This window comes from Tyto alba, unplaced genomic scaffold (genome assembly GCF_018691265.1).
Source record: "Tyto alba isolate M040663 unplaced genomic scaffold, T.alba_DEE_v4.0 Super-Scaffold_22, whole genome shotgun sequence".
Lineage (NCBI taxonomy): Eukaryota > Metazoa > Chordata > Aves > Strigiformes > Tytonidae > Tyto > Tyto alba.
In genome coordinates, this window is record NW_024881296.1 from 35,380,594 (window position 1) to 35,397,878 (window position 17,285).

Consider the following 17,285-nt stretch of genomic DNA (forward strand, 5'->3'; position numbering starts at 1 on the left):
CCTGCTTTTGAGTTGCATTTTAAATCTTTCTGATAGTCTTTACTTCTTACGCAGTTTTTCTAATTTTCTGTTAATCTTCTTTCTACGCAACATTTTCTCACTGACAGGTTCATACAGCTCAAGGACAAAGTAAGCACCAATTTTCCAGAGTGTTGAACACTCTGACTAGTTCTAAACTGTACTTAACTGTGAGCAGTTAACTTCACATATGTATATAGCTGTGGAATGCTTTTTATACAGAATTTAGCACATGAACAATTTGCTAAATTCAGCAGGTTCATAATTGGTGATTTAATAGTAAAAAACTTCAAAGCATCTTAGGCTAATAAAATACTTACTTTGTGTATCTATTCCTGTAACCCAAATTTCAGTGTCTGCGTTCTGTAAGAGAAGAATCTAAATATATCCGGTGCTGCAACTGTGAAAGAAGAGGATAATTCAATATAGGCCATGACCCAGAAGAGCACTTCAGCATGTGCTCTACTTAAAGCATATAAGGAATTCTGTTTCAGTAATACTCAGCTACTCGATTTCCATGGGATTTTAAGTTCTTAAAATTGAACAATTTAATGTACTGTGATGCTATAAAGGAGGCTGGTATATGAGAACAGGACTGCAACCCAGAACAACGGTGTGTACCACAAACAGTTAGCTCCAAGTCCCTCTCCACTGTAGTTTTCAACTCTGGTCCTCCAGTGTCAGCTAGTTCAGGCTCTCAGCCCTAAGCCACCTGTTTTGCTCCAGTGGAGTAAAGTATTTTACCCTTCCAAACCTGGAAGTAATTCTGCCATGTTGCACTTGTTAAATGAATACAGGTAAGTGAGGGGAATTAAGCGTCTGTTCAGTTGGATGAAACTGAACCCTTTACTGAATGGTCCCCAAGAGACAGTGCGTGAGTAAGTGCGCAATAGGAATGGTAGGTGTGCAGAGAGGCCTCTTACAAGCTCTCTGCCAGCTATAAAATACCCAAATACTTTATAGATGGAATACTGTTCAAATGTGGAACATAACCATTAGGTGCTTCCTCTGGCTACACCCCAGCAGAACGATTGTGTGAGCAAATAAAAGCATTTGATTGTCAGTGCTGGTTGGGTTTCAAGACGTACATCAATGTCTACTGCCTTAGGCCGCAGTAAAGGTGCATGTCTGTACCTGAATCTTAGGTCTCCTACAATAAGGGAATGAATGCAAAGTATTTTCAGGAGCATGACCTCCATAACAAAACAATTTCTTTCAGCAGAGAAAAACTTTTGCTTAAAAACCTTTGTAAAAATCACAATGATTGAAACGTCATTGTCAGCAAACAATAAAGCTAAACCCATATGAAATAAAAGAAATATGTATTATGGGGATTTAAGTCTTGCCATACAGGAGAAACATCAATGAATCAACAGAAGACAGAAAAGATGATAGCGATTTAATTTCCACAGTGAGATTAAACCAATCTAATCACTTACAAACATGGCTAATTTATTTTAGATACACATGAACAGCTATAATATTCAGCCTGAAAACAGAAATTACAGAAGTGGCAAGACTGCTAAGAGTGTGAGAACTGACATACTCAAACAGTTTAAAGAGAGTTTGAAAACAAACACTGCTGCTTAATTAGTTTACAAAACCTTCTGGAGACATGAGGAGGAGAGAAAAAAAAAATGTTTCTTTTTTTTTATTTCTCACACCCGTCTACATATGTCTAATGAGAAAAAAATCTCAGGAGATAAATTACAGATGTTTGTAATCTAATATATACTTAATATCATCCTAAAGTGGGGAGAGTGAATAGTGAATACACCTCTGTGTCTGCGAGAAAGAATCTATTTGGGGGGAAGTTAAGAAAGAGGGGTTTTATTCTGAAGCAATCATTAGTTGGTGGTACATCTGCTAGGTATAATAATTGAAACTGTCAAGGAAGATTACTTGGGATGAATGCTATAAGCATGAGAAAACCCAAAACAAGAGATACATTCTTTAGTTCTTTTCCTATTTGGATGTGTAGAACATTGGCTTTGAATGACGACGGTAGAAAAAAACAGCAGTTCCACGTTAATGCAATCTAGGTACAAGTGTGTTGCAAATCTTGTCTGTGCTGCTAAAGTTGCTATCACACTTCAGAAGGGGTGACACAGGGAAACTGGAAAGTCTGTCGATGGGTTTCATTAATCCACCAGTCCTTAGGTGTTAAGGATCATTGCTTTTTCCTTCCGCCTCTTGACTTTCCAGTAAGGTTTTGGATGATAGCACTTCTCCACCCTCTGCTCCCTCATCTAAAAAAAAGACAGAATTAAACATTTATACCACACACATTCTCACAGATTTTTTAATGCAGCCAAATATTTGGGTTCACTGATCCTCTCTGTTTGGATTGGCTCTTTACTACCACATTCGTGGGTGCTTTAGAAAGAGAGATTAACTCTGAAGATAAAGAACTTGCAGAGGCATCTTCCAAAAGTGATTGCCTATTGGTGGTGATGTGCCTGCTCCTTGCACATGCTCACCAGTGTGCATTTGGTTGTAAGAAACAGATTGGAGATAACTTTTTATTATTGTTATTCTTTTTTTTTTTTTTTTCCCTGGGTAATTTCCAAAGTCAAGTTAGAATATTGCATCCCTCTGAGCATTGTGTGGTTTCAGGTAGATAGCATTACAGTTTATGGACGTGCCAGTTATCTGGCTGATCTTCTTTGCCAAGAAATACCTAGGAGAAATCACCCTCTCTTCACAAGATGAGAGGATTTTTTGTTACTCTGATTTGGAAGTTCACACTTCCACAGGTTACAGTTGAATGCTTACATGACTAATATAAATAAAAGCTCCCCAGCATGCACGGTCACTAGATGAAGAGTTCCATGCTGTTGCTTTTGATGCTCACATTCTCTCACTGAGAAACAGGGACTCCTCCTGCCTCTATTTCCTTGCAAAGGGTAATAATTTTCACAGTACCTTCAAGTCCCACATGGCATTACCAGTGGTTACAGAACAGTTTGTGTACTCAAATTTAACACAGCCCATAGCTTCAGTGGGTAAGGAGAGGTCTCCTCAGCATATCTGGCCATATTGTCTTCCACTTTAATAGTCATGATCTAAGGGGTACATTTTCAGCTATTTGCCCTGGAGACTTGCTGTAAAATATCACAAACAGCCAAAAGAGTTATATATCTTGGTCTTTACATATCACAGCAAATATATAATACTGTACACAATTAATCAGCTAAAGCTCTTGGCACAAACTGCTTGATGTTCTGAGTCTGCTCAGAGGTTTGGAGGCTTCGGAGTTTCACACTGGTAAATTAGGAACTGAGTTATTTGACATCCTTCAGCATTATGGAGCACAGCACTGTTGAGGAAAGGGTGACAGAGGAATCTCATGCTTTTGGGTGGGGTTGGATGTCTAATATTAGCGGAGTCTTGCAGGCAGGGTAGAGGAAACAGTTTGTTAGAGGCAATCTAATCTCATAGTTGGTAGGACTTAGGTGTGCAACAGGTGCTAAGCTGCCGAGTGTATCAAGATAGTTATACAAAGTCACCTAGAAAAAAATTAGCAAATAATAAAGGCTATTAGCAGAATGGTGCCCTAATGCAGATTAGTGAATATGGGAGACCAGCATAGCCTCTTTGCTCTCAAACTTCTTGCAGACTCCTCTTCAGCCTCTGGATCACCAGTGACACCAATCAACTGTTTAACACGGTTCCAGTGTGGCCTCCCACCACACCACCTGTGGAAAGTCTCAGCCCTCCAAAACTTACCATCAGAGGATGATCAGACAGGATACAGGTGGTCTTTATTTCAGAGTTAGGCTTTGAGATAAACAGCTGGTGCCAAAATCTCTCCTGTCCATCTCATGAGAACATGAATTCAGTGCAGCTTGCAGAGTCCATGGAAATTTATACCACACAGCTATGATCCTTGTATGTTCATAAAGAATAAAGAAAGTCTCTTTTCTCTTCTAAGCCAGACAAAAGGTACTAGCACATCCTGTTCCTGACCTTTCACTATGACAGCAGCTGACAGCATTTCAGAAAGAAAGAAAATGTATGATCCAATGAGCCTTAGCTAAATTTGAAGCAAGATGGAGAGAGTTCTCCTCACCATTTTCCAGTCTTCACTGAATCTTTCAGAGTGGAAAAAAATAGGGCATACTTTATATAGCCACATGTTCCATCTTCTCCATTTCTCTCATTTATCCAACTACTTTGTTCCGAGATGGAAATGGCTTTCATTTTTTTTTTAACAACTTATTATTAGAGCTAGAAACGGGCAAAAAGAGATGCCTGTTAGAACCCAAACATTTCACAAACTGTTTCACTGTCACAGCATTTGAACTTTCAAACTTACTTTCCATTTTGATGAATTCTCCTCTTTTTGCTTGCTGTCTCATCAGAAATTTAACTTACAACACAGTGGGGCTGTAATTCCCCTCAGATACTTGTGGAATTCCCAACCCCAAAAAGCATCCAAGCAGTCAGAGTGGACCTAACTGCACCCTGTATTCATTTCCTATTATCATTACTGCAAACTGCTGATAACAGAATCCGCTCCTTCCAGACAGCTCTGGCATAGCTGCATATCAATGACAAAAACAAAGGATAATCCCATGCTCTTAATTGTTCTTCAAATCCTGGCAGTGCCGGTCCTTGTATTTGTGAGAAAGCACCAGTACATTTTGCTAAAACTAATGCAGCTGTGTTTCATTTCTTCTTCTTAATGTACTGGATGGGCACCAGAAGAAGATTATTCTGTCTGGAGGGCTAAGTACTTATTTTATGCTGTGCTGTAACATTTCTTTTAACAAGACTTTCACTCTTTCATGCTTATTTTTATCCAGGGGGGAAAAAAAAAGAAAATTGAAGAGAGAAATTTTGCATGCTTTATAAAGTATATTCTTTCTAACTACTAAACTTTCCAGAGGCCAAAATGAAAAAAACACAAGGAGCTTATCTACAGCTGTTGCATTCTTTTGTGCTTTGCTTAACATGGTTAACACGGTGCATCTCCCTCAAAGGTCACTGCTCTAAACAATACAAAGGTTAGTTACACATAATGCAGCAATGCATATTCCAGTGGGTTGGACTGGTCACTTCATAATAACAATATAAATTCCCATCTACCTCCCCTTTGATAAGGGAAACAGTTCTCTCCTGCCAGAGCCTGACTGTGCCAGGCAGAAGAGCTATTTGGAATAAAACCCCCCATAATATTTGAAAACCAAAGCATAAAGTCTTAATTGACTGTACTTTGGAATGGATTTCCAGTGCTCGAGTTGCACACACCAGAAGGAGAAAACCTCTAGGGACACACTTTTCGTATTTCTAGGGAAAAATCTCTCCTTGAAACAAAGGAGTTTTAACTGGACTCACAGGGCTCCCAGCTTTACTTTGAATGTACGCTGACACAGTGCCTGCTGTCCTTCCCACCTGCTCTTCCAGACTCTCCCCGTTCCCCTCACTAATGCCCCGCAGCCTGAGGGTATCTGACCTTGTCTTATTCTTTTCTTCTTTATGTCCACCCTCTCTCCTTCATAAATCTTTGCACTTTCCTTTTGCAAAAGTAATGCTTCTTTCCAGCACCCGTTCAGTTTCTCATTTTCCTCTCTTTCGCAGGGTCAAGCCAGGATGTGGTCATTTGGTCCATTCTCACCCCTCCTGGAAATGTTCTTTCTGCCTGCCCAACAGTCCTCCAGTGGGCTGATGCTGAGTTTAGATTTTGGAACCCCAAATACATGAATATAAATTAAATCACCAAAGCGAGAACAACTTGTAATCAAAGGACACCCCCCCTCCCAGCCTTCATGGTGCTTTAGGAGGCTGTAAACTCAACATGCTGTAATTGCTTCAGGCAACATAGAAGCAGGACATGCATCCTCGGAGCCTGGGAATCCTTCCTGTAATCTACTCCAGTTCAGATTCGTGGACTCTCCACTCCCCAGCACAGGTGTGCCTCCCGCTGTGCTGCACCCACACCATCGCTGCTCCAGGATGTGGAACCACCAGTTTCAGTGGCATTTTTTACAGCAGCAACAGTGATTGGCATGAGAAGAAAAGTTACTTCCAAATCAGAACCTAAAAAAGTAGGGCCAACCTACAATTCTCACTTCATAGGCATTAGAAAACAGATTTTCCTGAATCTGAAAATCCCCCTGAAAGTAAAAAGAATTCAAAGGTAAAGCTGGTCTTGATTAGACCTGTGCTAAATCAACATAGCACCTTATCAAATGAAAGGACATGGCAAAATAGGACACTGGTCTCAGATAGCAAAGCTGAAAGCCTACTAGCAGGAGTAAATCACTGTAAACCCTATTCTTAATGTATATGCCCAAATTAGGATAGCTGTAACTGGATTAACAGCACAGCTTGCTGTCTTGTGCTAAATTACCTCACTGCAGGAGTATACCCTAATTCATAGCTGGAGTGATGGTTTTCCAAGCTGCCCAGCAATGCACTAGTGTTTGTTCTCCCTCAGGGAAACTGGAATTCAGTTCCCAGCACCTTTCCTCCGGCTGCTGAACACTGAATCTGTGGGTGGATATGGCAGACTTAGTCTGGGTTAAAATTAACTTGTCTCATCAGGAGGTACAAGAGGTAACTGCTTTGGAAGGTTGAATTTAATCCTAAATGAAGAAAGAAATATTAGCATTGACAGTAAAACTGCACGGTGGCAGAAGTCTTATGGAGAAAGCAAAGGATGACTGCGTAAAAATGTCTGTTTCTTGAATGTGCAGCTATTACCTTCTGAAACGGAGAGCTCAGCCAGTTTGTGTGGCAGGTCTGAAGTCCCAGCACCAGCAGGAGAGCCCAGAATATCTGGTAAAGCGTTCCGGCGGCCTGCTCGTCCTGACGCTGCAAAATCTGTGACCACAGGCTCCACATCAGTCATTGCTGACCCCTTTCCTCATAGCAACATCTGCATATGGAACAAACATAAGAAGAAAACAGCTGTAGCCCAGGATGGATGTTAATCACCTGCTCAGCAATACAATAGCCATAGGCTTTGCCCAGTGGGTCTTTTGTTATTAAAAGCCATAGATTTCAATACCGAGTGCTTAAGCTTTATTTGTGCCCCAGAAGAACAGAATCTCTGTGCATTTCCTTACCTTGTCATTTGCACATCAGACTAGCACAAGGAACAGCTCTGTACCTACATGAAACCTCTGACAGGGCCAGCAACAGCCCTTTCTGCCATCTACGTGTATGTCTTCTTACAACCCGATCCCTTTTGTTAAATGGTTTTGCCATACAACCACTCGGAAGGGAACTGAAACTGTACTTTGTCACACTGTCTCTATGAAGCAAAGCATGTTTTCTTTATTATGAATCTTGTTTAGATTCTTATTTAGATTATTGTTAGAACAAACTCCTTTCACAGAGGATCAAATTGTACTAAAAAGACCTCTCAAAAAACAAACTAAAACTCTTCATAGAAATTGTTTATCCTGCAGATATCAAACCATTTGTTTTCCTCTGCGCCTTGTTACCTTGGTTTAACCTCAGCTTGTGCATGTGACTTTTATCTAATAAATAACTGAACCCTGGAAATAGTAGAACCAACAGTGCTCTGTCCCTATCACAAAGCCCACTGAATTGAATGGGAAAACTCCTGCTGACTACGGTGGGCTTTCAACCAGGCATAGAGGGGTTTGCAGGATCCCGGCCTGGGGCACCAGTTTAAGTGAGAATACCTGGAACAGGGGGAGGTGATACTTAGCTGCGAGTGGCACACACTGGATAATCTGTAAAAACTGCCATTAGCAACTGTATTATTAAGAATCAGAGAAGACTATCATACCAGCATTGTACACAATCATTTCTGATAATTAACAGAGTAATTTCTAATAATTAGACATGAATTGCTAACTTAAAAACACTACTTATTTGCTGTATATGAATGCAGTTCTGTGTGCAATGTGGGAACAGGAATGTTGTCTCTGTGTAAATACTCGGTGCTTTGTGTAGGAAGGGACACAGACGGGGCTGGAGACCAATCATATGGAAGGCTGTCAGGTTTTGATTGACAATTGGCTGTATTTAGAATAAGAATTGGATAAGGAAAGTCTCATCCTTTTAGTGTTGTTCATATAGGAAGCAAAGCACCACAGTCCCTTCTCTAAAATTCTGCTAAGGTTGGGAAATATTGGTACTCTCATTTCATGGATAGAAAAACAGAGGCAGATAAAGATCAAACCTGATTTGCTCTGATGTGCAGGAAGGGAGGGGCAGAAATTTGATTACTGATGCTGACTGCATGTTTCCACCAGAAAGAACATTTTCCTTTTCTCCCTCAAAGTGCCTTTCACCTGTGTCACTCCAGCAAAAAGAATAAATATTCTTAATCTTTATATCTCTAAATACTTTGTAATAAAAGAAATGAATACTTCTGAGCAAGAAATGAAGGCATGAGTAAAATCTGCAAGTCTGAAAGATGACTTGAGCATGCAAATAAACCACTTTCTTTAACCAAAGTCAGTAACTGCAAGTTCTGACCTGGAGATTTAGCAGAAAGTTCCCATCTTGCGTGAAAACAGTCAGGTCAAGTCCAAATGAATCTTTTCCATAAGTAGCAAAAATATAAAAACTATACATGGACATTCAAGGATGCAACTTTGAGAAAATATACAAAGTATGTGTATCAACATTCTCGGTTAGATATAGCATTATAGTATGTATTCACTAAAATGGGTGAGGGCTGCACTTGACAGGAAATATCAAAATAAGGAGAATGAATCCATATTTACAGACACAGTCTCATGGCTTTTTGTGGGTGTTTGTATTTTCTTAACTATAGGTGTCCTAAATATATTTCTCCACATGCTCACCAGAGCAAGTAGAGACAGTAAAATATATTTCAGAACAGAAAATACTCAGGATCTCCTTTTGCATAGTAAAGCTGTTAAAATTTGTTCCCAGTGCCAAAATACCAGTGTTGCTACAGTTCCTGCCCATTTAATTTCAGCCATTTAGTTGGTGAGACAGTACTACTGTTGTGAGCTGACTGCTGTTCACATAAAGATCTATAGAATGACATTAACAACAAAACACACCAAAAACCTTCTCAAACCTGTCTTGCAGACTTGTTTTTTTCTTTCTTCTCTCCTGCATGGATGTTTTGGTCCCTAAATGGTTACTTTTTTAATGGAGAAAATCTGCTCTACAACTCATGCTATATGAAGCTACTCTCTTCTGCACCACAGTTTCATCTTGCCCACCTTGTGCACTTGTTTCAAATCCCTCCTTTTCCTCTCCAGCTCAACTCTCTATCCTCTGATGTAATCTCCCTTCATTGCACTACACTAGACAACCCAGGAAGATGATGAAGAACGCTATCCCACGCACTTTCATGTATGTGAATTTTCATTTATAAATTTGATTTAAAAAGCATGCAGAGACAAATACATAACATCTGTCAGATAGAAAATCAGCTGATCATTATCCATCAGTCCAGTGGCCATAACTCAAATGCTACTATCTAAAAATAAAAAAAGTATACCATCCTTCATATATGTAGCAGTTACCATTATGTTTTCACATTTGTTTTTTTTATACTACACTTAAGGTATTGGAGGATGAGGAGAAGACTGAAGTTAAGGGCTACCCACTGCACTAGCACAGAATGTTCTCCAAGTATATTTGAAAGACAAGGGACTACCCCAGCAGGCATAGAATTGACATTACAAATCAAAACTTAAGTTCACCTCCAAACATATGACAGACTGTATTCAAAATAGCTTGCTTGCTTCTGTACATTATAAATGGCATTTCATTCTTTAACGTTCTAAGGAATTCCTTCAATTTAATTCTGATGCTCTCTTACAATAGTATTTTCTAGGGCCTACATCCAACTAAGAATATAGAGTTTCTCCACTCTGCATCTGTTTCTACCTTTAATTTTTTTAACACATCCATCAGGAAATAACAATCTTTTTGGCATCTTCTTGCATCTGTTATGCGTAGTATTTTTCATGGTGCCTCACAGAGAATATAATAATCCCAATGTGCACAGCACCTATTTTCCCAGTTCCACTCCTCCTCCCACTGGCAGTATCTCCTTCAGCTTCACTGAACTCATTTTGCTGTAGCCTTATCCAAGTTAAAGATACTTACATCTTGCCAATGCCTGCATGCAGTTGCTTCTCTCAGCTTCCAAATTACTGTTGTCATTTTTCTCCCATGTCACTGCTCACCAGACTAATGGTGCACAGCTCTAAAAGAATGGCAACAGATTTCCAGAGCAGAAGGTTCCATACTTCCCTGACTCTCTTTTTTTCCATAGCAAAAAACAGGCCACCCAAAAGCAGAAGGGGACTGGGTGGAAAAAAACAGTTGAGCAGGAATGCAGGCTGTTTGCAGAGGGTCAACAGCAGGAAGGCAGAAAAACCCACCTACTAAAATTAGAGACTGAAGGCTTTGACAGGCATCCCAACTGGTACTCCATCAGTATTCCAGGTACCAGACTAACTTTGCAGCTCATTACTGGGCCATGACATAGTGCTAAGGGGTTTTGGGGAGTACTAGGTTAATTTTCTCATATACATCTCTGAAATCCCTGCAGGACCACTCAGAATGCTCAAAAGACCACTCAGGTGCCCAAGGAGGAAGGAAATACTCTGCTGGTGAAAATGGGCTACAACCAAAAGTAAAACTCACTTACTGTATCTATCAGACATTCAAGTGTCTTCAGACAAAGCAATGGCAGGTAAAGTACCTGCGGGATTTTCTCTGACTGAGATAGCTAGTTTGTTAATCTTTCAATCTTTTGTTGGCAGCATAGCCAGCCCCTTGGGGGGTAAATGAGTCGCAGAAGCTGGTGAGAATTTATTTAAATAAATGACAGAGGAAAAGAACAAATAAGTCTCCTGAAACAACTTGTGTGAAGGATCAAGGGGAAAAAATGCTTTATGGTGCTCAGTTGTAGCAGGTGCCATGGTCCACATTAAATGTCAGTGCTGTCTCCTCCTCACCCTATCTGTTAGGAAGCAGATAAATCACCACCATACGTATTTGTGAAAGCTCTTTTTTTTCTTCTGATCTTTTCACTGTCTTACACAGAGACAAAATACGGGTTTTGTTCTGCTTGTGCGGACAAACTATTCCTCAGGGAATGTCAAAAGGTTCCCGACATTGGTATTGTTGCAACTCCACACAGGAGACTGAAAGAACAAATGCATCACTCCTTGTCACTCAGGCACTTCTCCCAAAAACTTTTCTCTTAAGCCTTACAAATAGTCTCTGTCTGCACTATCAGAGAAAGCTACACTTTCCAAACACTGTTCCTTTTGAATGCCCCTGAGTAAGAACAAACCTCTCACAAACACCTGAAAAGTACAATAGCCAAGCAGGACTTTTAGAACCAGATTGACTGATTTTGTGTCTTGATGGTCTCTTACTATAAGATGCATTTCAGCATCTTACTTCATTCAGAAAGAACTTCTGTTCCTTTTAGTTGTGTATAGGAGGTTTTTATTTACTTGTCAGCAACAAGCATTCTCCAAGCACCTTTATCCCAAAAGGCTGTAGGTTCAAAAGTTTCTAAGGAGAACAGAAAACTTATTAAGTGCTTCCTACTGTGCAACTGAGATGAAAACCACATCTCCTTGCTATGCAGTTGTCATGCTTTCACATCCTCTTCTGCAGCAGCTGCATCCTGACAGCTTTGCCTACTCTTCCCAAAGATCTCGGAATAGGAACTTTCTCATTATGTGTACTCTTGCAATCCTTATGCTTTATCCTGAAGCATTACTGGACCACAGAAAAGCTAAAAAAAAAGCTAGGAACACTCATGCTTTTAACGAAGACAGTCCAGAGATTATGATGATGACTAACAGTGACCTGGGTACTCACATAACAATTTCTAAGAGAAAAATTTCAGTCATGTGTTTTTTCAAATCAATAACATTTGTAACACACTCATAAACCCAGTGCTGGGAAGCACACAGAAAAATAAGCAAGTAGTCTTCACTGTAACTATATCAAACACAGGAACCTCGATTCTGTTTGAGGCTTTGGACAAGAGACCATACATTTCTTAATACACAGAAGCAATGTAGCTAGCCACAGTTAGAAGGGAATCACTCAGGAAAAAAAAAAAAAAAAAAGTAAATTTCTTAGCTTTCTGTTTTTTTAATACATCACTAAAATCGAAACAAGAGTTCCTTTTATTATTTCATGTTAGAAAGATGAATTGGGTCTCCCGTACCAATGAAGATGGCCTCTCTAGTGCATGTTCTCTGAAAAATTAATGAGTTGTTTTCCCATACAGGGAAACTAAATTATATTCCTCCTCAGTAAATCTACAGTGCAGAAGCATGCCTGAGTCCTTCTACATCTTCTGTCTTGGTCTGGATGTTACAGCCCGTATAACACATGCTATTTTGGGGATGATATTTGAAAGTTTGGTATATCATATAACAGGTTTTCACTTTTGTTTTTTCGCAATGTACACAGCTAGACAGACATTTAACACAAATGTCTTATGTGTTTCTATGCTCTGGATATGTGACCTACACTCTTGCATCAGGGCAACATCCTTACTGATAATGTGCAAAAATGGCTTCCATACAAGATTTTCCTAGTCCCAAACTGGTCAGCCAGAGATACCATTACACCATTCCTTCACTTACTGCCTCGGTGCTCTCAGAAGCACCAACTGAAGGTCCAAAATCTTCATCATGTTGTTCAGGTGCTCATCACTTTGGGGCACAGAACCTGAAAACCTTGGCCAAAACTGTAGGATAAAGACAGGAGCTGACAATTTTTGCCTCTTGGTTGGTGAGTCCAATTTCTAGATAAATCTTGTTTGTGCTTTCGTGAGGAATGGTTGAAGATGGGGAATTCATTTTATTAAGGACCATCACAAACCTCACCAATCTTCAGCTCCAAGTGTAACATGTATCTTAACTTTTGCTGTCTCCTGTATACAGTACCCAAAAAGCATATGTGTGCACTTCAGTATAGACACTTCACCTGAAATGACTGCTGTAAGCCAGTATGCCATGCCAGCGTTACAAGGTATCTTATGGCATGAAACCACTTGCTATACAAATGAAATGAGATGGACTTCCTTCTTCCTCAGACTGGTACTTTGAAACTTTCAGCTGAATTTTCTGATCACTTCCATAAAGCAAATATTATACTCATGGAAAAGACGAGAAAAAAAGCCTTGCAACTTATTAGTCATGCTTCTTTTAGGCTGTGTTTGACCCTCAGTACACACAGTGCTCTGATGCAGGGAAGAACACATTACAAAACTAATAGCAGTTCTAAGTAATGGTACGATTTTGCCATTGTGAAAGAAAATAAGGGAGAGAGGAGAAGGGGTCATGATAGTGACAACTGAATCAGAAGTTATCTGCAGCAAATAATAAATGAAGTGACATTAGCTGAAGGCAGTCAATAGCAGGCAAGTGAGCAAGTCACTTTCCAAATGTCTCTGAGTGACCAAAAGCAATGACAGACATAAGCTTTACTCGACTTCACAGGAAACACAATTCAACAGAAAGAATCTAACGCATCAGCTATGCTGGAAAGAAATTAAATGCATCCCCTGCTGTGGAACAAGAAATGAAGCTCAATGGAAACAAACTAACCAGCCTAATCCTTCCTCTTATATTTTAGCCATTCATCCTCACCGAGTTTTCATTTCCTACTGCAAAATGTATAAACTTCACCTGTCCCACATACCCACACACCACTTTCTGATTTCAGCCACAGAACTCCACCATTCCAAATCCATTCTTAAGATTTGCATCTGGCCTGCAATCCAAGAGAAGCTTGCCCATCCACAGGAACATACCTGAGGCGTAATTTAGGACTGACTTAGAAATAATTTTTAAGGCTAATTTTGCAGAGGTCCTGCAACTACAACTCCGCAGTTAACTCATGATTTTTCACATTGCCAAAGGCACACAAGGAAATGAGTATCCTCCAACCTCTCTGATCTCCTTGTTCCTCAGCATTTGAGCTGGGAATTCTTCAGGGAAGAATCAAAGGACTTTTTTCCTACACTTTGATACCTGCTGCCCCAGCATCCCACAAACGCTTCCTGCAATACAGACAAGTCAACAGCTACATAAAGCCAGCATACGTGTGTGTCAGTGCTGTATTCTTTATTAGAAGCAGTGAGGGATTTGGTTCTCTGCTTTCCAGCTCTGTGGAAGAAACATACTCTGACAAAACCACTGGGAAAGGCTGAGGCAGCAAACAGCTCATGGCATGCTGGAGTCCACTGACACAATGCATTCCACTAAAGCAATTAGCATAGTGCAATATAAAATGCAATTGAGAAAATATGAATTTATCATTTTGCAGATACATGAGAATGGGACAATCCTGTGCACATAACTAACATATGTATGTACCCAAACTCTCTTACTGGAGAAGGCGTAAGTCTCCTTGAGACCTTACTGACATGCATGAGGAATGTCTGCACCTACGCGGTCACAAAGGGCTGAAAGTCAGAAGCACAAGGATGACAAAGAAGTAAGAGGCACAGGGAGCCTGTAGCTGTGCTTGTACATAGAGAAAAGGAGAGATTAACTGACTGAGGGTCTGCGTGAGATAAAGAAATGACATGGCAAGCTAAAGGGACAGAGGAAGAAAGGAGAGCTCTGGAACCTTACTGAGGAAGAGGAACAAAATCAGTAACGAGAAGCTTCTTCGGAGGGCACGCGGGATGGAGGCAGGGAGGAAGAGAGGCTTGGTAAAGTTTGGGGAGCATTTCAGGAGACCAGTTGTGCTGGAGGATGTGCACAGAAGACGGGCACGACAGAATCTATGGATTAGCAGCAAACTAGCTAGGTAGCAGTAAAACAGGCATTTATTTTTTTGCTTTAAAGAATTTGTGTGTAATTATACCAGTATGTCCTCAAAAGAACAAGCAGCTGCAGTGTGAGCTTCTGCACAGATGCCTCTTTTTTGTCCTGCCAGCAGCTCCCTTTTGGGGAGAAAAATCCCTGTTTATTTCATATGCAGACCTCTAGAGGGTCCCCTGAAGACAGAAGTGGGTTTGGAGAAAGGGTTATCTTGCCATTATGAAACTCAGAAAGGATCAAAGCCAGAGCTTCTCTCCACAAGGACAAGATCTCAAAAGCACTTTATTGTTTTAATTATGCAAATGAAATCTGACTTTTGATTTTATTAGCTTTGTCATGGCCAGATAACATTCCATAATTATATAAAAAAACAGATTAATCATATTTTACTTGTATAATTCTCCCCCCTTCAAATTTACAAGCTATATTTTTTATGGGCTGGATCAGGTCTGGAGAACATACCAACCTATCCATGGACTTCTTCCCTGGTCAGCTTCAGATGCACCTGACTGATGGGGAAATACTTGTGTTTAGCCAGTTTTGCAGTCACTTCCCTTAGCACTTCTTTGCCTGAAGATAGGAGAGGATACTCTCTGCCTTGTAATGATGTGGTTCAGGTCTGGTGAGCACTTTGGAAAAGCTGAAGTGCAACCAAGTCCATGCACATTTCTTCGCCTTAAGATGAAGTAAAACTTTCCTATTTAAATTTTTCATTTCTGCATTCTGGTTTCATAGTGCCAAACACACACAAGGAGAAGTCACTATTTCCTGACCAAGATTTACAGTCTGTTCTAATAAAAAACAAAAACAAAACAACAACAACAAAAAAACCATAAAAAAACAAACCAACCAACCAAAAAAAACAAACAAAAAACCCCACCCAAACCAACACAAACCAACCCAAAACAACAAAAACTTAAGTGAAACTTAGTAATTAATTGTTACTTATTTATAGAGGTCTTGATATAGCATTTAAAGCAAAGTCAGCTTACCCTCAACTCTTTATTGAACAAAGTACTAATGTACTACTGAAAGCTAATTTTATTTGCTTTAGGACAGCAAGCTGCAGCAAAGCCTGCTTGTCTTTGCCGTAATCTTTGCTGTAACTGAGTTAATAAATCTCACACTCCAAGTTTTTATTATTCGACTAGCTTCCTTAAGCACCAGCCTGAAAGGTAAAGCAACTGACAATTCAGCTATTTCACTAGTGTTTATTGTTGATGCGAGCATCTCTTCCAACATCTTCACAAAAGCAAATACCAGTCTGCGAGCCGCTAAGGTGTCTTGTAGACACCACCCCAACACTTCACTCAGACAGGACTCTTGGGGTCTCAGCATTCTTTGCTTTCAACATGAAGATCTGCATAACTCATTTCCCCCCCATAATTATTTATTCTGTCTATTGCTTCAGTTTCTGCTTCTGCTCCACACATAATCTGGGTTTCCCGAACTATTCTTCTGGCTCATCCATGAATGTTTCTAGAAATCCAATCCAAAATACTTCATTTGGCGTTCTTCACTGGATAGGATGTTGGAAAGAAAATTGTGTTTGCTCAACTCAATAAACGTTTAGTTAGTTAATAAAATATTATTTTATTACCTCAGTTCAAGGGTAGTAAAAGGTCTTTGTTTTTGCAAATATAAGTGAACTATTGCAGGATAATTCTATAAAGCCATCTCAGCTTGAAGGAGAGCTGGTCTACCCCAAAGTTTTTCCAATTACACTTTTGTAACTAATAAAATATATTTTCTCTCCCTAAAAACTTTGTCTTGACCATGTCCTTAGGCCACCACAGGTGCTGGAAAATTCTACAAAATCATTTTGGTTCAGTTTTTCCTAAGCCCCAGCAGAAAACAGCCATGTGGCATGTGAAGTCTAATACAAACAAAATTGAGTTAACTCTCAACTGCAAGTCACCCTGGTGCACTGAAGCACCCTTTAATGAGTTACTGAAGTTCCCGACTGCTGTGCTCAACATGTCAGTGGCTTTAACATTCATGGAGATTAAAAATCCATAGGATGTATGGCTACATTTTAAGAAGTTATGTTATGACTTTTCTGCACTGTCTTCTAAAATTGCATTTTAAATCTGGACCCTCTGTTCCCCGCTCTGGATGTTCCATTTATATTTCATTTATGCTTTAGCATATATTTTTACTTCAGATACAATATTTCTTCAATATTAAATGAGTAATTTTTCATTTTAATTTCATTCTCCAACATACATCATGCTTACTCTAATAGAATTCCACTCAGGTCAAATCCTCTAGACCATACCTGTTCTATCTTGGTAGTAGTCCTGTTTACTGATTTTAATGAAATTACAGGTAGAAAAATCTGCCCCATCCTGTGGTGACTCACCAAGAAAACAGATGGAGATTAGAGAAATGTGTCTTCCTTTAGGTTTATAATTTAAGTTAAATCATGACCTTGATTTAACTTAACAAGACTTCCCAATTATATTTATTACAATAGACTTTTAA

At 39.7% G+C, this 17,285-nt stretch overlaps 1 protein-coding gene across 4 annotated transcripts in view; it reads right to left on the reverse strand.

The window, feature by feature from the left end:
- Window positions 1-1,400: 1,400 nt before the first annotated feature.
- The window catches only part of PKIB (cAMP-dependent protein kinase inhibitor beta), a 57,976-nt gene continuing 42,091 nt past the window's right edge, over window positions 1,401-17,285 (reverse strand). For all 4 annotated transcript variants that reach the window (XM_032998085.2, XM_032998086.2, XM_032998088.2 and 1 more), the window contains exons 2-3: window positions 6,727-6,901; window positions 1,401-2,267 (exon numbers count right to left, since the gene is read on the reverse strand). In XM_032998085.2, the coding sequence (XP_032853976.1) occupies window positions 2,182-2,267; window positions 6,727-6,874 (234 nt within the window). In that variant the 5' untranslated portion in view covers window positions 6,875-6,901 and the 3' untranslated portion in view covers window positions 1,401-2,181. The remainder of the gene's footprint in view (window positions 2,268-6,726; window positions 6,902-17,285) is intronic.